The sequence below is a fragment of the Chanos chanos genome, chromosome 4 (genome assembly GCF_902362185.1).
Source record: "Chanos chanos chromosome 4, fChaCha1.1, whole genome shotgun sequence".
Classification (NCBI taxonomy): domain Eukaryota; kingdom Metazoa; phylum Chordata; class Actinopteri; order Gonorynchiformes; family Chanidae; genus Chanos; species Chanos chanos.
This window is the reverse complement of record NC_044498.1, coordinates 13,808,552-13,830,497: the sequence shown is the minus strand read 5'-3', so window position 1 is coordinate 13,830,497 and position 21,946 is coordinate 13,808,552. Positions and strand designations below refer to the sequence as shown.

The following is a 21,946-nucleotide window of genomic DNA, read 5'->3' as shown; positions in this document are numbered from 1 at the left end:
TGTAGGGCTGTGTGCACTTGCAGCTGGCTCTCTCCTCAGTCTGTTTCGCCCATTCAGACCTCTGTGCCCTGTGTACACTGAGAGAGGGGCTTGACTGTGACAGTGGGAGAGCACAGTCTAGCATAGCCATCTGCCGCAGTGTGACTGCAGCCAAGCGCTCTTTCTCTCTCTCTCTCTCTCTCTCTCTCTCTCTCTCTCTCTCTCTCTCTCTCTCTCTCTCTTTCCCCTTTAAGTCTCGTTTACTCTTGCTCTTCTTGCCTTATCCACACCTTGTACCCTCTGTTTCCCCCTTCCTGCTTCCTCTTTTCAGTCTGTGTTGTTTCCTTTCGGCCCACCCACCATCTCTCTTTCCCCTTCACTTTGTCTCTCTCTCTCTCTCTCTCTCTCTCTCTCTCTCTCTCTCTCTCTCTCTCTCTCTCTCTCTCTCTGTGTCATGCTCTTTATTTTTCCCTTTATCTCTCTCTCATCCTCTCACTCTCTTTCAAAGCCAGGAGGTATAGCGAGAGTCTTGGCCAATCACGTTGTTAGTGAAGTGGAGATAATGCCCCTTAAAATGGTGCCAAGGGGTGGATCATGTTTCCACAGCACTGATCTCAGTATTGCACTAGGACACAGCAGAATATCTGGGGTACTTCATGTAGGTTTCGGGCTGTGCGTCATGCTGTGTTTACGTTACGTTCTTCGGACAAAGATCAGGCGTGTATTATGTCACATTTATGTCACATATGTAAAGAAATCAGATCAATGTCACATTGAAGCCAAAACTGTTAGTTTTTTGGAAAGGCTAACATCCTTACTGGCAATGTGGAGTAGCATTAAGTGTTTTGTCAAGTCACAAGGGACTTAAACTGTTGCATCAGTTCATAAAGCACTTGTGTGTAGGTGTAGCAATAGCCCAGATTGAAGATATAGGATTCTGTGGACTGGCATTGCCATTAGTCATCAAAAGACTGAAAGAGCTTGAAATCCCTGTCAAACTGAATTTTTGTCATGATATAGCAAATGTTTAATATCTCCCCTCACTCAGTGTGATATAGGCCCGATGATGGTATCAAGGATCAATTAATGTGTGAACATGATGTCCAGCTACTAGCTAAAGATGACTTAGCACATTTTTGCCCCATAGCTTGTGACACTTAAAAAAATAAGAATCTTGGCAAGGCCCTGGCAACCTAATGCTTTCAAACAGGAATAGCAGGCAGCTCATTGAAACCGCTCTCCGTCCTTCCCTCTGTTCCATGCAGGTTCTCACGCAGGATGCGGCAGTGAGCATGCTCAGAGATTTCTCAGACTGTGACAATGAGGATAGAAGAGGCCTACAGCAACACCTCCAAGGACTACTGCTACTCCGCACGCATCCGCAGCACCGTGCTGCAGGGCCTGCCCTTCGGAGGCGTGCCCACTGTCCTTGCCCTCGATTTTATGTGCTTCCTAGTGAGTACCTTTTTACATAACCCCCCCCCCCCCCCCCCCCCCCACCTCACCCCTTTTTTTTTTTAACTGTTCTTAAACTACCTCTGTTTCGGGGCATTGATGCATTCTGCTAGCTACGATGGCTGGGTTTCCATATGGAAATGTGTTAGATTTCAACAAGCTTTTCTTTTTGAAATCAACATGCAAGTCATTTAATTGCCAGTCAGAATGCAAGCCTCTGAAATCAGATCATTGCATTTCTATTTGTCTCTAAAACCTTAATAGGCTTCAAAAGCTGAAAGTAACGGATCTACTGGGGTTACAGAATGAAGCTTATAGAATTATGGAAAATACACAATTAATCAGTCTTTTCTACTTGTTGTGTGAAATATTCACATTGTCCTGATGTTTTAGTTCCAACAAGTGAAGTGTAATTATGCCTTATTCAGATACTGACCCTGTGTGTTGTCATTGTTTCCAGCTAACATTAGAATTTTTAAATTCAGTTATCACAGACTGCGGTATGTGTCAAACACCCAGCTTCTCATATGATGATCTTGAACCTATGTTTAAATGTTTTGAAGACAGTGAGATGTTTCACCTCAACATCACTTTTTATGTCCTGATGAGTATGTTTCATGGCAAAGATTAGACTAGGGAACGGTATTAAAACTCCAGTTTCAACAATCCAGCACAACGACATTGTTTATATCTGTATGAGGGGAAAAATCCATACTGCTGTGTGACCACTGGGACAATGGATTGACCTAGATAGTCTCGCCATAGAGATATTCACATGAGTGGATTGTAAAGCGGGGAGGGGGGGGAGGGGAGAGGGGGGTCTCCTTCATAAATGCACTGTATGCTTTCCCTTGGTAGTCATCGCTCTGTCCGTGCTCGCTAGCAGCCTAGCCTGACCCACTGACCCACCTGAAACAAACACATTTAAACAAACAATTGTTAATTAGTGCAGAAGGTCCTTTCTTCTTAAATATGTCCAGATGATCGAAACCACATGAACTTGATGGAATGAAGTAAGGATCTCTTGGTTTACACTATCCATTGTTCTCATAATGTAACATTTCTTTCTTAACAGATTTTTCCCCATGGATCTGCATTCACCTACAAGCAGTTAAAGGGCCTACCTATTGTTTTTTTCATAATTTGCTTATCTGAATGATATAATTGACACTGAGATAATGGAGAAAAAGAAAGGTAGCCACATAATCCCCTGATGTTTAACTAATCTCTCTCTCACTTGCTCTTCTTACAGGTTCTTCTCTTTGTCTTCTCCATCTTGCGAAAAGTGGCCTGGGATTATGGGAGGCTGGCGCTGGTGACGGATGCTGACAGGTAAGGACACAGCACAAGGGCTGTCTGTCCATTGGACAACTTGGCATTCCCCCATTCTATCAGTCTCATGATTTCTGCTTCCACTTTGCTGCTCTGGCATTGATTACTAAAATGGGGTAAATACTGTATTCATGTTTATGAGCTGCCCCATGTATGTAACTATTGTTTCGTGAAGTCATAACCAGTTTTTGCACTTGTTTTAATGACTGTTATCATGACTCTTTAGATATCACCAATTATACAGACATATGAATATTAATTTAAGCTTTATAAAACTCCATTGGGTGCTTAAGAATTTTGATCTACAATCTTCAGACCAGCCAGTTACATAAAGCAGCACAGGGTTGTTCTATTTTCAGGGGGTTTGTGTTTCTGATCGTTGATTTTTATTTGCTTTGTTCCAATAAGATTACACTGAAAGCCATAAATTACAGCTCGACCATTACCTGTTCGCTGACAAAGCTTACCCTGAAGAGTACTTTGCTTTTAACAGAGCAATTCAACAGTTGATTGATCTGAATTTGAAAAAAAAAAAAACCTAGCCTTTAACCGAAAAGGCATTTAGCTGACCATCCTGTAAGGATAAATCTTTTGAGCAGAGCTTGCTAGTCTCGCACTAGTCTTCTTGACTCAGGTGTTTTCCTCTCTATTCATTGAATGACCACTAACAGTGCAGTCTGATGGTGTGTGTGTGTGTGTGATCCTTTGTATGGATCCCATCTCTGTTTGTCCCAGATAAGTAAAGCTATATAAATAATGCATACTTCGTAGTGATTAACACTCACAGTTGGTTTAAGAATAAATCAGCGTAGGAGAGATTAGGAATTTGAGAAGCTGGAGAAAGAGAGGGAGAAATGGTAATGATGGTGGTTGATGATGATGATGATGATGATGATGATGACGATGTTAGGTTGATTCAGACTCTATTCCTAGGCTCTGTATCTGTCTGGTTTTGAATGACAGTTGAGTAAACAGGGGATAACAGCCTGGGTGATCTGGGGAACTTCCTAACCCAGATTCCTGTATCCCACAGCTCAGCTCCAGACTCAGCACTCTGCCTGTGCTGACGTCTGACTTCACATCACCTTATCTCTCCTAATCACTGACAACTCTACAGAGACCTTGAAAGGCCATTAAAAAGCCAAACGAAATGACATGGAACCGTATTGGAGTGAACGGATGGTTTTCACAAAACCTTTTTTTTTTTTTGCATAACTACAGATACTGAACAGATACTCTTGTCTGTGATTAAACCTTTAAAATATTCAGCTCTGTAAGATGATATTAACTATGTCTATTGTTCAGATGCCATCAGTGGTCCCAGTGGGTTTCATCTGCAGAATGCAGAATACCATCAGTGTCAGAATAACAGTCTAGTCTCATGGAGTTCTATGCTCTATGAAGCTAGTATGATCACACCTTTGCTTTAATGTTTGTACATCATTATAGGTCTTTTTTTAAAAATCAGTAAGGCCTTGAATCAGATATTGTCCATAAACTTCGAAATTTAGGTACATTTTCCTTTTAGAATATTCTAGACTTCTTTCTGGAGAAGAAGCTGGTTTGGGGCAAATATAGCTTTGTAGACAGACATACTGCTTTCTAAGTCTGGTCTCCTACGCATTTCAGCATTTCCCTGCCAAGTTTGAGATTTTAATTTCCTCCTTCTCTTTTTGCCGTGGCAATTATCCTGCTGCAAATGAGCAAACCAAACCTCACTCATTTCCTCAGTCTTCTTCTGATAAGGCTTTGCCAAGGATGTAGGTGTATTAAACCACAGTCATAAAAGCCATCAGTTTCCATAAACCAAACTGTTTCATGGACAGTTTTCTTCTTGGGTTCTGCTTCCTGTGCACGGTGAGGATTTGCTAAGCTATTTCAGTGCCTACACTCCCTATTGCCTGATTTACTTCACAGTGATGGAGGACAGTCATCGGAAATACCCTAGTTTTACACTTGATGTCATTCTGTTCCACATTGCATTGACTGACCTGGTCCTATTGCTCATTGGTATTTCACAGAAATAAACCGAACAACAACATCTCATTTGACATGCAAGTCTCTTGGTGCACAGCCTCCATATTTTATTTTTTTTTAAACGTTCAGTATGAATATACTTCATAATGTTTGGCAGGCACTGTATATGAACTGGCCAGTTAGATATTGTAAAATACCAGATGTGCAAAAATGTTTAGGTTTTTATTAACTGTGGGTTTGTAATTACTGTCTAAATTCAGTTTATAAGTTTTAAATACATCAGACCACCCTTTGGTTGTTTTTTTTGTTTGTTTGTTTGGTCCGGGTTTTTTTTGTTCTTATGTACAGTGTATATTCATAGACAGTTCACCATGTCTGTATGACTTCCAAGATTTGTATGACAAACACTCTAAATGTAGAATCTCTGGTACTTTAATTTCCAGTAAATTAATTCCTCATTTCACAATGGTGTGCGCCCTGTGAGAGGAAGTGCAGGGTTCACAGGGTAAATGAGTACGTTTTATTTCTCTTTTTGTCTCATATGATTGACTATTTCAGAGTAGGGATTTCTCCACAACAGTGGTCCTGAGCCTCTTAAGCATAGCATATGTGTTTAAAAAAAGGGTTATAAGCTGGGCAGTGTCCTAAGAGATTGAAAGGAATGTATAATACTTTTAAAAGACACTTGGACAGTTGTTTCTCATTCCACTCAACTAAAAATGGTGGTAGTGGTGGTAGTAGTAGTAGTAATAGTAGCAGCAGCAGCAGCAGCAGCAGCAGCAGCAGTGGTGTAGATTGTATCCTTTGACAGGCTCCACTGCATGGCTGACCTGACTACGCATGGTATGTCCCTATATAGAAGTCACAATATATTTAGGTGCATTACTCTTAAGTTACCTAGTATAAGAAGGAGCTAAAATCATTTGTATCCATGGCAGAAAAGGATCACTTAGTATTACTGATTCCAAATTTGCAAAAAAAAAAACAGCCATTTACCACCATGTGCCGATTCCTCTTTCATTGTTACTGAAAAGGGATTTTACATACTTCACTCCCCCGCTAATGTTTTGCCAATACCAGCTGATAAGTGTGACATGCTGATTATAATGAATTTGTCCCCTTTCAGGCTCATTTATTTTTTTTTCTCCCTCTTTTTTTTTTCCCCATTCCCAAGACAGAAGAAAAGATTCAGCGGCTTGGAGGAACGGGAATAGTATGTTTTTTTATGCCTTTTGGTGTTTTTCTGATCCTCTTTGATTTGACTCCTGATTGGTTTGACTCTGATCCTTCTTCCTCTCTTCATACCACTGAACTAATCACTATTGAACTAACTTTCTTACTCTTTGAAGCCTCTGTGTGTGTGTGCGTGCATGTGTGTGTGAGAGAGAGAGAGAGGATTTTGTGATTGGAGACTGCTTGGTGGGGAGTCTGATACTGATATCTTTTACAGATTCTTTGAATGCCTTACCTTTGACGTTTTTACATTAATACCACGCGTGCCTTGCCTCACTTGGCTTTGGGTTTTCCTCCTGTGTGTACTCTGCATTGTCTGTTTTAACCACCTCACTCCCCGTAGGTCCTCCTAATGCATATGTGTTATGAATCTCTTGTCTCATACATGCGTCTCCTTTGACACCTGTGTGAATTGACCACAGTAGGCGAAAAGAAAGGGATAACTATGAACCTGTGAGGAGGTAAAAGAATAGCTACAGAGCCAGTGATTTTCCTGTCTGTCAGTCTGTGACCTTAGCACTTGTCTTAAGGAAAGCCGTCAACGTGGACTGTGGTAGAGCCACATACCCTTCTTAGAAAGTTTTGAGGTTGTTTCCACCCCAGTTGTCATGGTCTGTGGCCCTGTGTGTGCTCTGTGGAAATTTGGATAATGTAGTCTATGTGTGGTAGTTTTCCCCTTAGGATGGTAGATGTAAATAACCTCTGCTCACACAGTTTTGTAATAGGGAGTTCCTGACTCTTCTCTGATTTACTTACAAAACAGTGTCTGCATTGTCCTTATCGGTATTATCTTAATTACCAAAAATCACATTAGTCATATTAAGGATGGGTTTTTCCCACTGGCATGCTGCTCACTACAGTGTCTTGACATGGATTATTTAGTTTTCAGTAAAACCTACCGAGCTGTTTTTGCTTTGGGGACACTCAAAAGACCAGACACTATTCTCTGTTAATATCAACATTAACATAATTCTTCAGCAAAACACTGCATGAGCCCTTTGTAGTGTGCCCCTGGAAAGAAATCATTTGAATATCTGATATAGCGCTCTACTTTTATGACTATTCACATCACTGAGCACAACTTGTAGCTCCAGCTTATGCATAATTTTCAGTAGGATAATAACTATTATTCGCACTCTTTCAACACTAATGAAAGCAAGTCATTTTAATGTGTAACTTTCAAGAATTGCTTACAGCAATTTAACAGCTTATTTGAAGAAGTTATAGACTTTCCGAGAATGAGAAACAAACAGGGTTGCAGATTATATGTGAATCACTTGACTTTATTTTTTCATCACTTGATAATGGTAAGATTTAATTCACCAGGGTGAAATTAGCCATTTGGGTTTGCAACTGTGCAGCATTTTCACAATTTCCTTTGATCTGCTCTCCTGACATCACTGATAGTAGGTGAGACCCTCAATCCAGTAAGCACTGAGGCATGCAGCTTCAGATAAAGAACGCAAAGGAAAAACAGCTTGCGTGAAGATTCCTGATTCTTGAAATCGTTCTGCTCTGACACCTCAGAGGGTCCCAGCACGCAGTTCAGGGTCTGTCTTCTCTCCAACTCGGCTAATGGACCTGTCAGTCAGAGAGAACCCCATGTGATCCTCAGCTTTTTACCAGACTAATAGAACCGTGTGGAATTCTGACAGCCTAGTGCATATGTGCTTGACTACATAGGGAAAAAAAAACCTGATAAGCGCTTAAAATTGTATCTGTGGAGTGGTTATCTGTTTTTTTTGTGTTGTTGTTGTTGTTGGCCCTCTAGTTTATTTAAAAATACATTTTCAATACATCTTGTTACAGTAGCCAACTAGTTTCAAATGTCAAAAATGTTTGAAGTATTTCAGCAACATCATGTGACTTCTCAAGGATTTATGAGTTGTTATAGATTCATGTGCTGCGTTCTAAATACTTAATTCACCTCCCATCTTAAGATGTGAATATGACCTAGATCTGCATGTCTGAGTGCTGGAACACTGAGAGGTTTAACAACTCTAGCCCTCAATCCTTTCCAACACTTTGCCGTCAACCCCACCAAAACCACGCACACAAAAAAATAACATAAATAACCAAACAACCAAAAATCCCTCACGGAAGGTCCAGTAGCACTGTGCTTCACTGTTGTTGTTTTTTTTTTCTCACTCTCGTCCTCTCCCAGTGTGGCCTCTGCCTTACATTCTGAAACTCCAGATCGTTACGAGCGTCTCACCTCAGTCTCCAGCTCGGTGGACTTCGAACAACGAGATAACGTAAGGAATCTCTGAGGCTCCGTTTCCCATTCTGCTTACCCCTCCTGTGTTACCAGCTCTGCTTTGTCTACCACGTGTCTCACGTCCATCTTTTTAAATGACTGGACTGGCTTGCCATCCCAGACCTGTTATGTAATGTAGGATTACAGCAGAGACCAGACAGTGCTGTCCAGCACTATGTGTGTGTATCTGTGTCTGTGTATGTATCTGTGTCTGTGTGTGTCTTTGTGGTTGTGTGTCTGTGTGATTGTGTGTCTTTGTGTGTGTGTGTGTGTGTGTGTCTGTGTGTGTGTGTGTGTGTCTGTGTGTGTGTGTGTGTGTGTCTGTGTGTGCTCCTGTGTATGGACACGTGAAGGCACCTTCAGGCAAGGTAGCTGTGTTCTTTCTCTGGTTCTGTTCCCTAAGGACATGATTGATTTTTATATGAAGGGCAAATTACACCATAACTCTGAATTTGGCTTGATTGACTTAGGACATAGCGAGGGCAGCATTCCCACTCTGTCCCCCTGTGAAGCTTTTATATTTGTTGATATGGCATCTCCTCTGCTAGTGTACCAGATGTCCTTGACAGGAAAGTCAGAAAGGCTGCAACTATGAAACAGAAACTGGCCACCTCAACAAAAACTGTAAATAGGCACTTTCGTTCTTGCGTTAAATCCTCAAGTTCCTCCAGATCTAAAGTACTAAGCAGCCCTGCCATAGATTTCATTTGGATAAAACCCAAAAAGAAATCTTATGTTGACTGCTTAACTGGTCACCGCAGGTCTTCTTTACTTCCTCATTTTTTTTAATGTGAATTGATCAGTCACTTATTTCACACTCCTCTGCCTTATGCCAGTAACACTCTGCAGTCAGCGAATCATGTGACTCGAAGTGAGTTATCAGGAGAAAGCATACCTCGAACACTGTGCTTAAATCAGGTTTTAGTTAAATGTCCGAAGGAATGTTTAAATTCGAGTGCATGAACTGTGTAGTAAAATGTGAGCATATATTTCTTTAAATATCAGTCTTTTGTGTATATATGTGTTTTAATTGAAACTGTCATTTCCCTTCTCTGCAGGGCTTTTGTTCTTGGCTAACAGCCATATTCAGAATTAAGTGAGTGCATCTTCATTCTTAACGAGCACAGTGTTTTCTGGAACAGTATGAGATCTCTCACAGACGTTTTTACCGTTACGAGATGCAAATATGCATTGCTCTGCACTATATTATGCATTACACATATCACTTCTGTTGGTGCAGTGATAGTGCTTTTAGGATTTGAATTAACATCAATGGAAATTCTCCAAAGCACACATCTTCTTAAATATAGTCTTTAATGTGATGTTTAGCTGTATTTTGGAGGTTCGCTGGAGGTTTTCATGTAATAATATTGAGGTTATTGCAAAGTACTCAAGGAGATAACATGAATTATATGATCACTGCTAAGGGTCTTGGTCTGTATTTTCACTGTTTTAAGGGTGGGGAAAGAAAGGTTTTATCGCAACCTACTTGGTAAAGTAAATGCTTAGAAACCTAATTAGGAAACATTCCACATTGAGTCCACATTCGTTCTTATGTAATAGATTACTGTAATGTAAGTGTGTGCTGAGACGCTGGCCTCTTTTGTCAGGGATGAGGAGATTCGAGAAAAGTGTGGAGAGGATGCAGTGCACTATCTCTCCTTCCAGCGGCATATCATCGGCCTGCTGGTGGTGGTTGGAGTTCTCTCGGTCGGCATCGTCCTGCCTGTTAACTTCTCAGGAAACCTCCTGGGTGAGTCTGGGGTCAAAGGTTGCCTCTTCAGCTAAGCCCGTCTAATGTTATGGCTGCTTTACCATGGGACCAACTGGCTGCTGACTAATGAGTAGGAGATAGTTGTGTGACTAAGATATTATATGACTTCTAAAAAAAGAAGAGTTTATTGCCCTGAAAGGGAATACCTGTCTGTGGCTCAACACAAAATGATAATCTTAATTGATAGCAAGGAGAGGAGGTGTCTCCTCTTTTACTCCTTGTAGAAAATCTATCGAATTCTGCATTCAAACCTTTGCTACTCTGTGGTTATCCGATTACAACCTCCGCCTTTTGAGTGGAGCAAGAGCGTTAACCTCTGCCATTTCCTCTGGACAGAGTTAGCATTTGCCGTAGCACTTTTACCTACGCTCTTGTCCCTGTTTCCTGTTCCCTGCCCTCTAGCGTCCCAAGCTGTAGATTATAATGAGTTAGAGCTTATCTGTAGTGCTCTGCACTCGTAATGGGATTGAACTCTATCTGCAAGTGGGGTAATTGGGTGGCTGACTATTTCATCGGAGAGGAGAGAGAGAGAGGGAGAGAGAGAGGGAGAGAGAGAGGGAGAGAGAGAGGGAGAGAGAGAGGGAGAGAGAGAGGGAGAGAGAGAGGGAGAGAGAGAGAGGAGAGAGAGACAGAGAGAGGGAGGGAAAAAGAGAAAGAGAGGGCGATGAGTTAGTAGAAAGACAGAGAAGGGTTACACACACTGGCACATTAATGTATAATCTTATCCTTCCTGCTTTGCGCTTGGTCCATCTCTGGGCTCTTTTTTGGGTTCGTACCTTGTGAACTTCCTCCACGGTCCACTGTTATCTCGCCAGGGCACAGTATGATAAGCCTCTGGCTGCAGCAAACTAGATTAGAGCAAATGTGTAATAGTAGCCACTGGCTTCTTCCTCTTTCTGTATACTTTTTCATATGTTCTGCTCTCTCTTTTTCTCATCTTTCTATCTATTGCTCACTCCTCTCTCTTCCTTTCTCTCTCCCTCTCTCTCTCTCTCTCTCTCTGTGTGTACATGGGATAAAATTACGTTACAGCTCTTGGATCTAACACCGTGGCAGTTTTATCTGCCACACATGGCGCTGAGTCTGGATCTTCTGCTGCTGTTTTTGCTTTATCGTTATTACCTGTTTCATGTATAGATCAGGTGTTTGAATGTGCTTCTTTTTCTTCTTCACCAGACAACAACGCATACAGTTTTGGGCGCACCACAATTGCAAATCTGAATTCTGGGTGAGATTATTTTAAATGCAAATTTAGTCATGGTGATTTTTTTTTTTCCCCTGAATCGTAAAAAAATGCAATATTTTCTTATTTTAAGAAATGATTAAATGTAATGAAACATGTTGTAAAGTGCTGAGATGAAGGCAGCGATATTTGCTTTGTCTTTAAACATGTATCTATATTTTTTGGAGACTCAATATTTAGGTTCAGTTGGTTTCATGGATTTCTTTTCTTTTTTTTTTTTTTTGGTCGTTTTGTAGGAATAACCTGCTGTGGTTGCACACCTCTTTTGCGTTCATGTACCTGCTCCTCACTGTCTACAGCATGAGACGCCACACTTCCAAGATGCACTACAAAGAAGACGACCTGGTAATTTCTAACAGGGTTAATACTATGAATGATAGTATTAACTCACAAGCAGTTAAGAGTTCATCTGCGTATCCATGAAATGAAATGCCTCATTTTAGCGAGTTGTGAATATATACAAGTGTTTCGATAATGCACACGTTTTAAGTAGCATTACCTTTTGTACTGGATGTGCATACGCAGCCTCTGAACAGTCAGACGCACATACAGTACATCTCATGAACTATGTATGAAGCATTTACAGCTTTGACCTACATTCCTGAAGGATTTTACAGACTGTCTGGCCTCATCTTCAAGCAACTCTGCATGCATGGCAGGATTATGCAGCATCTGCTTACTACAACATTTCAACAATATTGTGAGAGAAAAAAAAACGATATGTTTCTGTTTTTTTTCCCCACTTAGGTCAAACGCACTTTATTTATAAATGGCATCTCTAAATATGCAGAAGAAATTCAAATAAAACAGCACTTTGAGTAAGTGTTTCCCCCTGACTCTTTCTAAAATGATATTGCATATACATGACTGCATAGACATAGAACAGTTGCATCTTTTATACTGACTTTAATCTGGAGCTATAGTCATAGTATATTAGTTTGAATGAATGGCTGTAACACCGTGTTAAATTTGAAAGAAGCTTCTGTATGATAAATGTATGCGTGTTAAATATCTCCAGGAGGAATACTCCATACAATGAAGTCATTAGCATTCATCTAATGCCACTAGCCACTGGAGTCCAGATTACTTTTATGAATTCAAGTCATGTAACTCATTTGCCAAGTTTTGCATGACTCAAAGTAGGTACATTGAGAAGCTTGGTAGAGGCTAAAGGTAATTAACATGGGTCTTTTAATTTGACATTTGTTTAAATTGGAGATGAGTGATCAGTGAGGTTATTGTTGCTTATGCAGTGTAAAAAAAAATCACTCCAGACATGCCTAATGCAAACACCAAGTGTTTCTTGTTCAACTTTTGTCTGGCGCCGCTGTGAGATTTGAATGTTTGCTTCATTTTTCACAGGCAGGCTTATGAGAACTGTACTGTGTTGGAGGCGCGGATTTGCTACAATGTGGCCAAACTGATGTCTCTGAATGCGGAGAGGTATGGTCCTTTTGCCCTGTATTCCCTGCGGTTCCCGGTCCTTCTGTTCTAGTCAAATCTCCTTTTTCTATGGAGCTTACAAACACCACGTACCAGTAATCTTCACGGTTTATAAAGTAACCGCATAAATAGCTGAAGTATGTTTTTTGGCACCTTTGTAACTCTTTACTCTGATGGAGAGTCCACAGAGGTGTAAATCCAGTTGATGACCAATTTGGTCTGTCTGCCCAAGCTGCCCATCTATACTGCAGGCTATTGATCTCCCGTTGTTAACCAAAGCTGTCATTCCTTTGAGTCCCTATACCCTAATTCTGGAATGTTCTGGGCACTGTATGGCGGCTGCACAACCCAAAGAGCTGGTTTAGCTGATGGTGGTGTCTAATCTATGGTCCAACACAGCCTGATAATGGGAGCATGTGCAAATGTGTGTGTGTGTGTGTGTGTGTGTGTGTGTGTCTGTGTGTGTGTGTGCGGTCGACAGGAAGAAGACCGAACGCAGTAAGAAGTTCTACTCGGAGCTCATGGCAAAGGAACACATGCCGACTATGATCAACCCCAAACCATGTGGTCATCTGTGCTGCTGTATCATTAAGGGCTGTGAGGAGGTATTTGCTCACACCAAAGGCATGGCTTGGCTTTGATAGCACTTATCAGTATCTGTAAAAAAAAAAAAAAAACAACAAAAAAAAAAAACATTATAATTAGCAGTTTCACCTGACAGTTTCAGAGATTTACACGTTTGCATTCTCTTTTGCTCTTGCCCAACGCCGACACCTCTCACTCAGTTGATTAGTGGGTTGAGGATCATTTATAGAATCAGATGTGTTAAGACACTGGCACAAACTGAACCCGATGAAGCTTCTGGTTCCAATGCAAGCTTAGAAAAAACTGGGAGTGTGTTACAGGAACTTTTCCTTAAGTGGATAATAACATTGCAGTGATATTAACCAAGCTGCTGGATCCAAGAAGAGTGGCTATGTGTGAGTGTCATTTGATTTGGTATCCCTAGAGATGCATATCTTGCTTTGTTCATTCACAGGAGGAGGCAGTGAACTACTACACTAAGCTGGAGGCCAAACTGAAAGAGGAGTACAGGAAAGAGAAGGAGAAAGTCAACACTAAACCACTGGGCATGGCTTTTGTAACTTTCCAAAATGAGGCTATGACTGCAATGTGAGTGTATATTTGTGTGAGAGTGAGTAAGTGTGCTGGGCATTTCCAATATCACATTAACTAATTCGATTTAAAAACTCGATTTAGGCATGTTCAAAACGTTTCTTAACTGTTTAAAGCAATTCAATTAAAGCTCATTTTATAATTATAGGAAAGGTTCACCATTTCCCCCCCCTTTATTTATTGTATTCTTACTTTAAAGTGAGTCTGTAGGTGGGAGGCTAGGCATGACTTTCACGGCTGTGTGTTGGCATGCTACCATTAGCATTGGCCACTTTAGACAGTGGGACTGTATGATATCCATCAGGTTAATCTGAACAAGAGTTTTATGCTGAATCTGTATGTAATGTGACATGAATGAAGATTTTGGTGTGAACCACTTGTTCAGATTAAGTTTTTGTGGTCTCTCATATTTCCATGTTACACTGGAGATGTTGAACTTAGCATTTTGAATTTTAGCATTCAGAAGCAGTGGAATACATCAGAATTACATCTATAGAGTTATAATTTAAGAATACAATGGGGAAAATAGGAAAGAGTGCATCATTGTAAAATTATGTAAAATTAATCATTCAGACAAGAGATGAAATGAAAGTGCCATCCAGGTAGACATTTTCTCGTCAGAATTATAATGAAATGAAAAGAACAGGGAAAGTTGTGTCCTACCATTTGACAGATTTCACATTATATCAAATAAACTCTTACATAATTCACCTCCTCATTCTGTTCTCTCTCTCTCTCTCTCTCTCTCTCTCTCCCTCCCTCACACACTCTCTCTCTCTCCCTCTTTCCTTTTCTTATCCAGTATCTTGAAAGACTTTAATGCCTGTCAGTGCCAGGGCTGTAAGTGTAGACAGGAGCCTAGATCCTCTCAGTTCAGTGAGAGCCTTCATGTCAACAGCTGGAGTGTCACCTATGCCCCGGACCCTCAGAACGTGCGCTGGTAAGACCCTCCTTTGGAAACCCTCTCCCTCATGCCTCCTTGCTTTTTCACAAGGGTTTTCCTGGATTGCTGTCTGTTCGTAGATGACTTTATACTTTATGGAATGTTTGAATAGCTTATAATCTTTGGCTTATTATTGTATATTAAAATGGTCAGAAACAGTATTCCTCACTCTGAAAATGCTTGAAATATTCATATTTTGTAAGCCAACAAAAGCCATCTCCTCTGTCTCTTAAAAAGACAGAAGAGATGGTGTTTGACCATAGAGGAGTTGGTGAACACAGGCCTGTGGTCATCCACAATGAAACCATCTCACAAGTCTTTTTTTGTACAAATACCTTAGTATGTTTATTGATAGCTCACTGACCTGGAGCACGCATGTTGATAGTCTCTGTAGCAGACTACAACAACGTCTGCATTTCTTGCAGCGACTCAGAGTTCACGGGGTTGATCAGAAGTTTATAGTAGTCTTTTTTCAGGTCGTCTTTGAGAGCCTGATTAGATATGGCATCACACTTTGGTTTGGTAACTTCTCTATGCAACTGAAGCCAGAACTAGTCCCACTCATACAAACTGTATGGAAGATAAAAGGTGTAAGACAGCGTCCATCCCTGCAGTCTACCTACGAGCAGGCTGTGCTAAGGCAAGCCAACAAGTACTGAGTGCCAGCTACTGCCATCAGGGAGGACGTTTAAAATACCACGTTGTCATTTGAATAGATTTAAAAACTCTTTTATCCCTACATCAATACATTTTTTTAAATGGCGGCAGATGTAACAGGGATGGAATCGATATGACGACCATCTTTCAGTTATAATACCTCTCTGTACTTTCTTTTTACTTTTTGGCATTATAGGTTTTATCTGTTCATATCTGTTTATTTTCATCTATTTATCTGTCATTTTATGTCTTGCTCTGTCTTTTGTTACTGTACCTTTTGATTATTATTAATTTCTTAGATATGTTTCTTGTTCCCTGTAGCCGTCTTACCCTGTCTTTTATGTGTGTGGAATGTTTTTCTCTATGGATGCAGCATGGGTGGAAGCCCGAGTCAAATTTCCTACAAATATGGGACAATTAAGTGAATCTTGAATCTCGAATAAGTGGCACAGAGCCATGTAAATTTGGCTTGACACCAGCAACTTCAACAAGAAACAGCCCTGTCAGAAACTTGTACATGCAGTACTTGCAATGTAATTTTGGCTTCGGGCCTTTCCCTCACTAGTTGAATTTTTTATTGGAGGACAAGAAATGAGCAGAACTCTCTGTTATCATCACTATAAATACTGAATGACTCCTTTTGTTTGGGCTCTGGCCCCACATATCGTCACACTCAAGGACACAGTGCTTGTGTGACTGTGTGGTTGATGGAAGTGGGAGAATAGGGGATGGGGGGGTTACAGGGGCAGGAGATGATTGGAGCTCAGTCTTGTCTAGAGATTATAACACTACACTGGCAGTCAGTTTGTTTCCTTCTCAACTCCCCATCTCTAAGTTTGTATAAATAAACGACACAGTATAGGCCATCGAGGTGAAACTGGATAGTGACACCAAGACTAAAAGCCCCTGCACCTCCTTTTTTCCTCCTTTGTTATCCATTATCCTCGCAGATTAACGATTTAATATTGTCCTGATAATCTACTCTTGTATTATAGGGAGAATTTGTCTATTGGTGGTATCTCGTGGTGGCTACGCTGCTTCGTTATCAACTGCAGTCTTTTCATCCTGCTCTTCTTCCTCACCACCCCTGCTATCATCATCTCCACCATGGACAAGTTCAACGTGACCAAGCCTGTTGAGTACCTCAATGTAAGACCATTTAGTTCAACCTACACATACCAGCTCAAGAGAATGCTGTGTAGCTATGATACTTCATCTAATGATGAACGTAGACTGAAGAAGTTAGACGTTTCATTATAGCCTGGGAGGCGAGAAATTTTACAGGGATAGTTTCATATAGTAATTACAGTTGGAGAAGTTGGTAAGTTGCTCTGCTCTCTTTTGTCCTTCAGAATCCCATCATTACCCAGTTCTTTCCCACTCTGCTGCTGTGGGCTTTTTCCGCTCTGCTACCCACAATTGTCTACTACTCAGCCTTCTTTGAAGCCCACTGGACTAGGTACACAATCTTCTCTCTGCAGTCTACCTCAGCTCTACATTCGGGATCTGTCATTTCATGTTCGTGAATCATGCATTGTAATGAGAAGATGTTATCTATGTCAGAATATTCAGTCTGTAAGCACTGGCCATGCCAAAGGCAATATTGTAGTTACTCAGTCAAATGCAGACTTTGGCATGGGCTGCTGTGATGTGAAGTGGCCAACTGAGCAAATTGCTTACTGTAAGTATTTATAATACATTTATACCATAAACAGTTTAACACTCCCTGTTTCTGTATACCCCTTGTGATATATTTCAGCATTTTGATTATTGTCACAGTACGTAATAGGTAGCATACTGTTGTAAAATTCTAGCTGACCAGACACAAACAAGCTGTGATTTAACAATTACCTTTCATTACATTTGCTCATCAGAGGTTATTGGGTTTACAACCATTGCTCTATCAAAGACAAGCTAGGACAAGAGGAACTGGATGCCCAGAAAAGTTTGATAACCCTAACTGTATGAAGTGAGACTTGTTGATTCCCCTGCCATGTATTTGTTTGTGTGACAGGTCAGGGGAGAACAGGACTACCATGCACAAGTGCTACACATTTCTTATCTTCATGGTGCTCCTACTTCCATCATTAGGACTCAGCAGGTATCGTGTTTGTTTGTGTGTGTTTGTGTGTGTTTGTACTAATACAGAGTAACACTGATGAAAATGAAGAATGAAGGGCTTATAATATATGATTAACATGTATGTTCTTTGACCTGGTAATCAAAGAATACAAGAATTCTAGATATTTGTACACTCCTTTAAAATGAGATACACAAGTTCTGGTAACATACTGCTCCGCACGCAAACTTGACAGAACAGTATGTATTCAAAAGACAGAGTTTTCAGTAAATACATTTTTTGTCTGAGTATTTTGAGTGTGGCTGAGGGCTAAGGGCCCACAGGTGTTGTGATGGAAATGCATGTTCTGTCCTGTTCGCATGATGCAAATTTCATGACAACTTTCTATTTCCAAATTATTCATTTTTATCCCTTCCTCTGATAATAGGTTATAATTATAGAACTGCAAATGTCCTCATGTAACATGTGGTTCACTGAATGTTAAAATTGGCAGGAAGCTAAATATGTCTTTGTCTTTCCAGTTTGGACCTGTTTTTCCGCTGGCTCTTTGACAAGAGATGCTTGGCTGATGTAACTGTCAGATTTGAGTAAGTGTGCTGTTTTTAGGACTATCCAGAAGTGTATGACTGACATATCTGTGATTGCAATGGCACTTATTTAGTTGTTGGGAGTGTTAAAAAAGGAAATTTTCTAAGTTGTGTGTTTTATGCATGTTTTTTTGTTTCTGATGGTTTCTAAACATTCAATTAGTGCAGATTTATTAGCTGTCTCTACCATGTAAGGGATTATGTGAATAAAGTCAGTGATGGAAATGTGTTAAAAAGGACAAATCACTTTGTATTAGGAAATAAGTGATCTTACACTTATTATGTTCTCCTTTATATCAGGTGTGTCTTCCTCCCTGACAATGGAGCGTTCTTTGTGAATTATGTAATTGCGTCGGCTTTCATCGGCAATGCCATGGATCTTTTGCGAATTCCTGGTCTGCTCATGTACATGATCCGATTGTGCCTGGCCCGCTCTGCCGCAGAGAGGCGCAACGTCAAACGAGTGAGAAATCTCACACGCATGCATGCACGCACGCACGCACGCGTGCACGCACACACACACACACACACACACACACACACAAAACAATAAAACGAACAAATGAATGGTTTACATAAACTAATGTCTTTTTAAGACTTTGTGTGCAGAGCTTAACAATAACTTGCATTATTTTTAGTGTTTTTCTCATCGAAGATGTTTCTGGAAGGTTTAGATGTGATTCTGTCTCTGTCTGTCACAGCATCAGGCTTACGAGTTTCAGTTCGGGGCTGCCTATGCCTGGATGATGTGCGTCTTTACTGTCGTCATGACGTACAGCATCACCTGCCCAATCATCGTCCCCTTTGGTGAGTCACCCCACCCTCCCTCCTGAGTGCCTCATTCACAGAAAGTGAGCAAGCAAGCAAGGCGAGGGAGTGAGAGGGAGGGGGGGGGGGGGCTTAGAAAACGCATACGGGTGGATTGGCACAAAAGAGAGTGACTTCAAAGGAGAATAAAAAAAAAACGTAAGAGTCGGAGAGGGATAGAGCAGCGACTGAGACAGACAAAGGAGTACAGTGACAAAGGGAACGCTGATCTTTTATGAGAGGACCCCTGCTGGTAGCTGAACACACGTCTACATTTTAGCTTAACACTAAGACAAAGGCGGCATGTGGAGCACACTGGCAGCTTGCTGGGCTTCAGCGATAGAGCTGCCCACTCATCGTGTTTATGGATGTAAATATAACACTGCAGTGCTGCATTTTCCATTCACATTTATTGTCTTAGTAGGGTGGATTGCGTTTCAGAACTAGTGTTCTGTTTCTCTTAGACATGCACGCACGGACGCACGCACACACACCCACACACACACACACACACACCCACACACACACACACACACCTCCTGTTGGGGGTGGAGATGTATGACTCATTGAGTCACACTAGTGCTGTGTTGCAGAGGAACTAAGTAATGCTGTGCTCCAGATTTCATATTGCCCTTACTGATGACACTAGCCTATGTATAGACTTGGTTTTAATAGTGACCAGATGTGATCAGACATCAACCAGACATGACTGCTGTAAGAAGGATATGTTGAAAGGGAAAATGTTTCATGCCCACTCAAAACAAATTCTGCTTTTGTGTTATGTAATGGATGCTCAAAGAAGAGGTACTATTTTTTGTGGCATGCTGTTCCATGTTATGACACTGACTGAAATCTCTATAACCCTCTTAGAGTATCTTTTGAGCAGTTTATAAAACCTGTCTGGAATATCACAGTTCTACAGTGTGTAGGCACCATTCACTGATTAATGACCAAAAAACCCTACCACACATTCATTCACATCAACTTGGTGTGTTTTTTTTCTGCGCTTTTGCACCAGTGCTTCTTTATGTGTATGTCCATCAAGTTTGTCTGTACCTCGTTGCATCGTACTTTCCCACTTTTATATATTTAAATGCTTAAAATGAAAGAACGTTTGAAGTGAAAACCTGCCATTCTTAAATCATTATTACACTGTTTAGTTCTTTCTCTTTCTTTCACCATTCGGTTTTGCTTGTGAGACCGCCTTGATTTTTTTTTTTTTTTTCCGTGGGCTAAAACAGCTGCTTATCTTAGACAGTTGTATAACTGTTGACTAAACTGTGAGTAACCGCACGCCTCAAGACAGAGTAGATTTATCTCTCAGTGACAGATGTATAAGTGATTCAGGAAGAGCATAACTCCTCTCTACAATATATAGGATCTCCAGACTAATGTGCCTAATTCACCGTTTGAATAAGCATCTGTTTAGGTGGTTTGGAATCGCGGACATAGATTATGTGACCGTGCAAGTGTTGTTCTTAATAAGTGTTGTAAACCTCTTTATCACTTCGTGTCTCCGTGTTACCAGGTCTGATGTACATGCTCCTGAAGCACCTGGTGGATAGGTATAACATGTATTATGCCTATCTACCTTCCAAACTGGACAAGAAGATTCACTCCGGAGCTGTCAATCAAGTGGTCGCCGCGCCCATCCTCTGCCTCTTCTGGCTTCTCTTCTTTTCTACGGTGCGAATAGGTAAGGAGGCATACCTGTGTGTGTATGTGTGTGTCAGTGTGTGTGTGTGTGTGTGTGTGTCTGTCTGATTGTGGTAATGTTTTATTTCAGATTCCACGACATTATGACATTACCAAATGGTCTAAAAATGATGAGGTGCTGAACTTTCATCCCAAAGATTGCCTAACTATTGCATATGACATATTACAGGGTTTCTGACTGCAACTTCCATGTTCACATTCGTGGTACTCATCATTACCATCGTGGTGTGCCTCTCCCACATCTGCTTCGGGCACTTCAAATACCTCAGCGCCCACAACTACAAGGTACGAGTTGCGGTTCTCAAGGTATGCCTTACTGCTCTGTAAAGTATCCAGCCCTGAAATTCAGGTAGCCCTGGTAGATTACTTCATTTCACAGAGTAAAATCACTGACCTCAAGCATCTGATCACTTCTGTTGTTAGATTGACACTAAAGAAACCGATTTAGACGGGGTTGAAAATGGACGACCAGCGCGGTTTTCTCCCTCGAATAAATCTCAGGTAAGTTCAGCTTCCTCATTTGTATATAGGATTTATTTCTTCTCCAACCATAGCTTTCACTTGTTTTCAGTAGATGCTTTTTATCACCTGCTTCTTATCATGTTTCTAGAATCCAACATTTTTATGTTGGTAATGAACATTTTCATTTGAAATTTGCAGTTTAATCGATGTTTAATAATTATATTTATATTTATATTTATATATTTATTTATTATACTGCTGTTTTCTTTTTCTTTTAACCATATCATCTTACATCTTTAAAGCTGTATTTCCTCATAATTAAGATGCTTCTGCAATTATTAATTTGAAAAAAAGATTAATAATTACTGTACTCCCTCCATTTTTCTTCTCTTTTTCCCTATTAGCAGCAGATGTACATTGCCCAGGTTCTGCAGGACCCAAACTCAGATGAAACTGGTGCAGGCAGTGGTGAGGAGGATGGTCAGGGGTCCTCGCAGGACGAGGAAATGATCAACTCTGGGAACAGTCTCAACGAGGCAGACTTTCAGTCTGGGGAGGACAGTCTCATTGCCAATGAAGTCCGCCAGTAATGTCGCCGCTGAAAGACGAGAAGGAGAGGGAGAGAAAGAGAGAGAGGGAGAGGGAGAAGGGGATGGGGGTTGGGGTGGGGGTGGGGTGGGGTGTGGGAAGTGACTACTAACAAATGAGGCAGTTAGACACTAACAGCACATCACCAAACCATGAATTCTGGAATATTCTTCACAGACATGTCTTCTACACTGCGTAACCATAAGTCGAGACATTGGGAGTATGGACACAGAAACC

General features: G+C 40.9%; 1 protein-coding gene across 1 annotated transcript; it reads left to right on the top strand.

The window, feature by feature from the left end:
- The first annotated feature begins 1,299 nt into the window (after positions 1-1,299).
- On the top strand, positions 1,300-21,734 carry tmem63bb (transmembrane protein 63Bb). The gene is made up of 23 exons (XM_030772088.1): positions 1,300-1,434; positions 2,687-2,766; positions 5,918-5,956; positions 8,141-8,231; positions 9,292-9,329; positions 9,844-9,986; positions 11,184-11,235; positions 11,487-11,595; positions 11,998-12,068; positions 12,613-12,693; positions 13,175-13,298; positions 13,733-13,866; positions 14,672-14,809; positions 16,465-16,618; positions 16,822-16,928; positions 17,484-17,570; positions 18,071-18,136; positions 18,437-18,599; positions 18,838-18,943; positions 20,472-20,639; positions 20,829-20,944; positions 21,083-21,160; positions 21,526-21,734. Exons 1-23 carry the CDS (start codon positions 1,300-1,302, stop codon positions 21,709-21,711), a joined length of 2,466 nt encoding a protein of 821 aa, XP_030627948.1. The 3' UTR covers positions 21,712-21,734.
- The last annotated feature ends 212 nt before the right edge of the window (positions 21,735-21,946 follow it).

Bases quoted from the DNA above. Each gene is read 5' to 3' on its own strand.
- tmem63bb (XM_030772088.1), top strand. From the start codon at position 1,300: ATGAGGATAGAAGAGGCCTACAGCAACACCTCCAAGGACTACTGCTAC. The intron at 11,236-11,486 runs GTGAGATTATTT...GTCGTTTTGTAG, and splicing joins ATTGCAAATCTGAATTCTGG to GAATAACCTGCTGTGGTTGC. The intron at 18,137-18,436 runs GTAAGTGTGCTG...CCTTTATATCAG, and splicing joins GATGTAACTGTCAGATTTGA to GTGTGTCTTCCTCCCTGACA.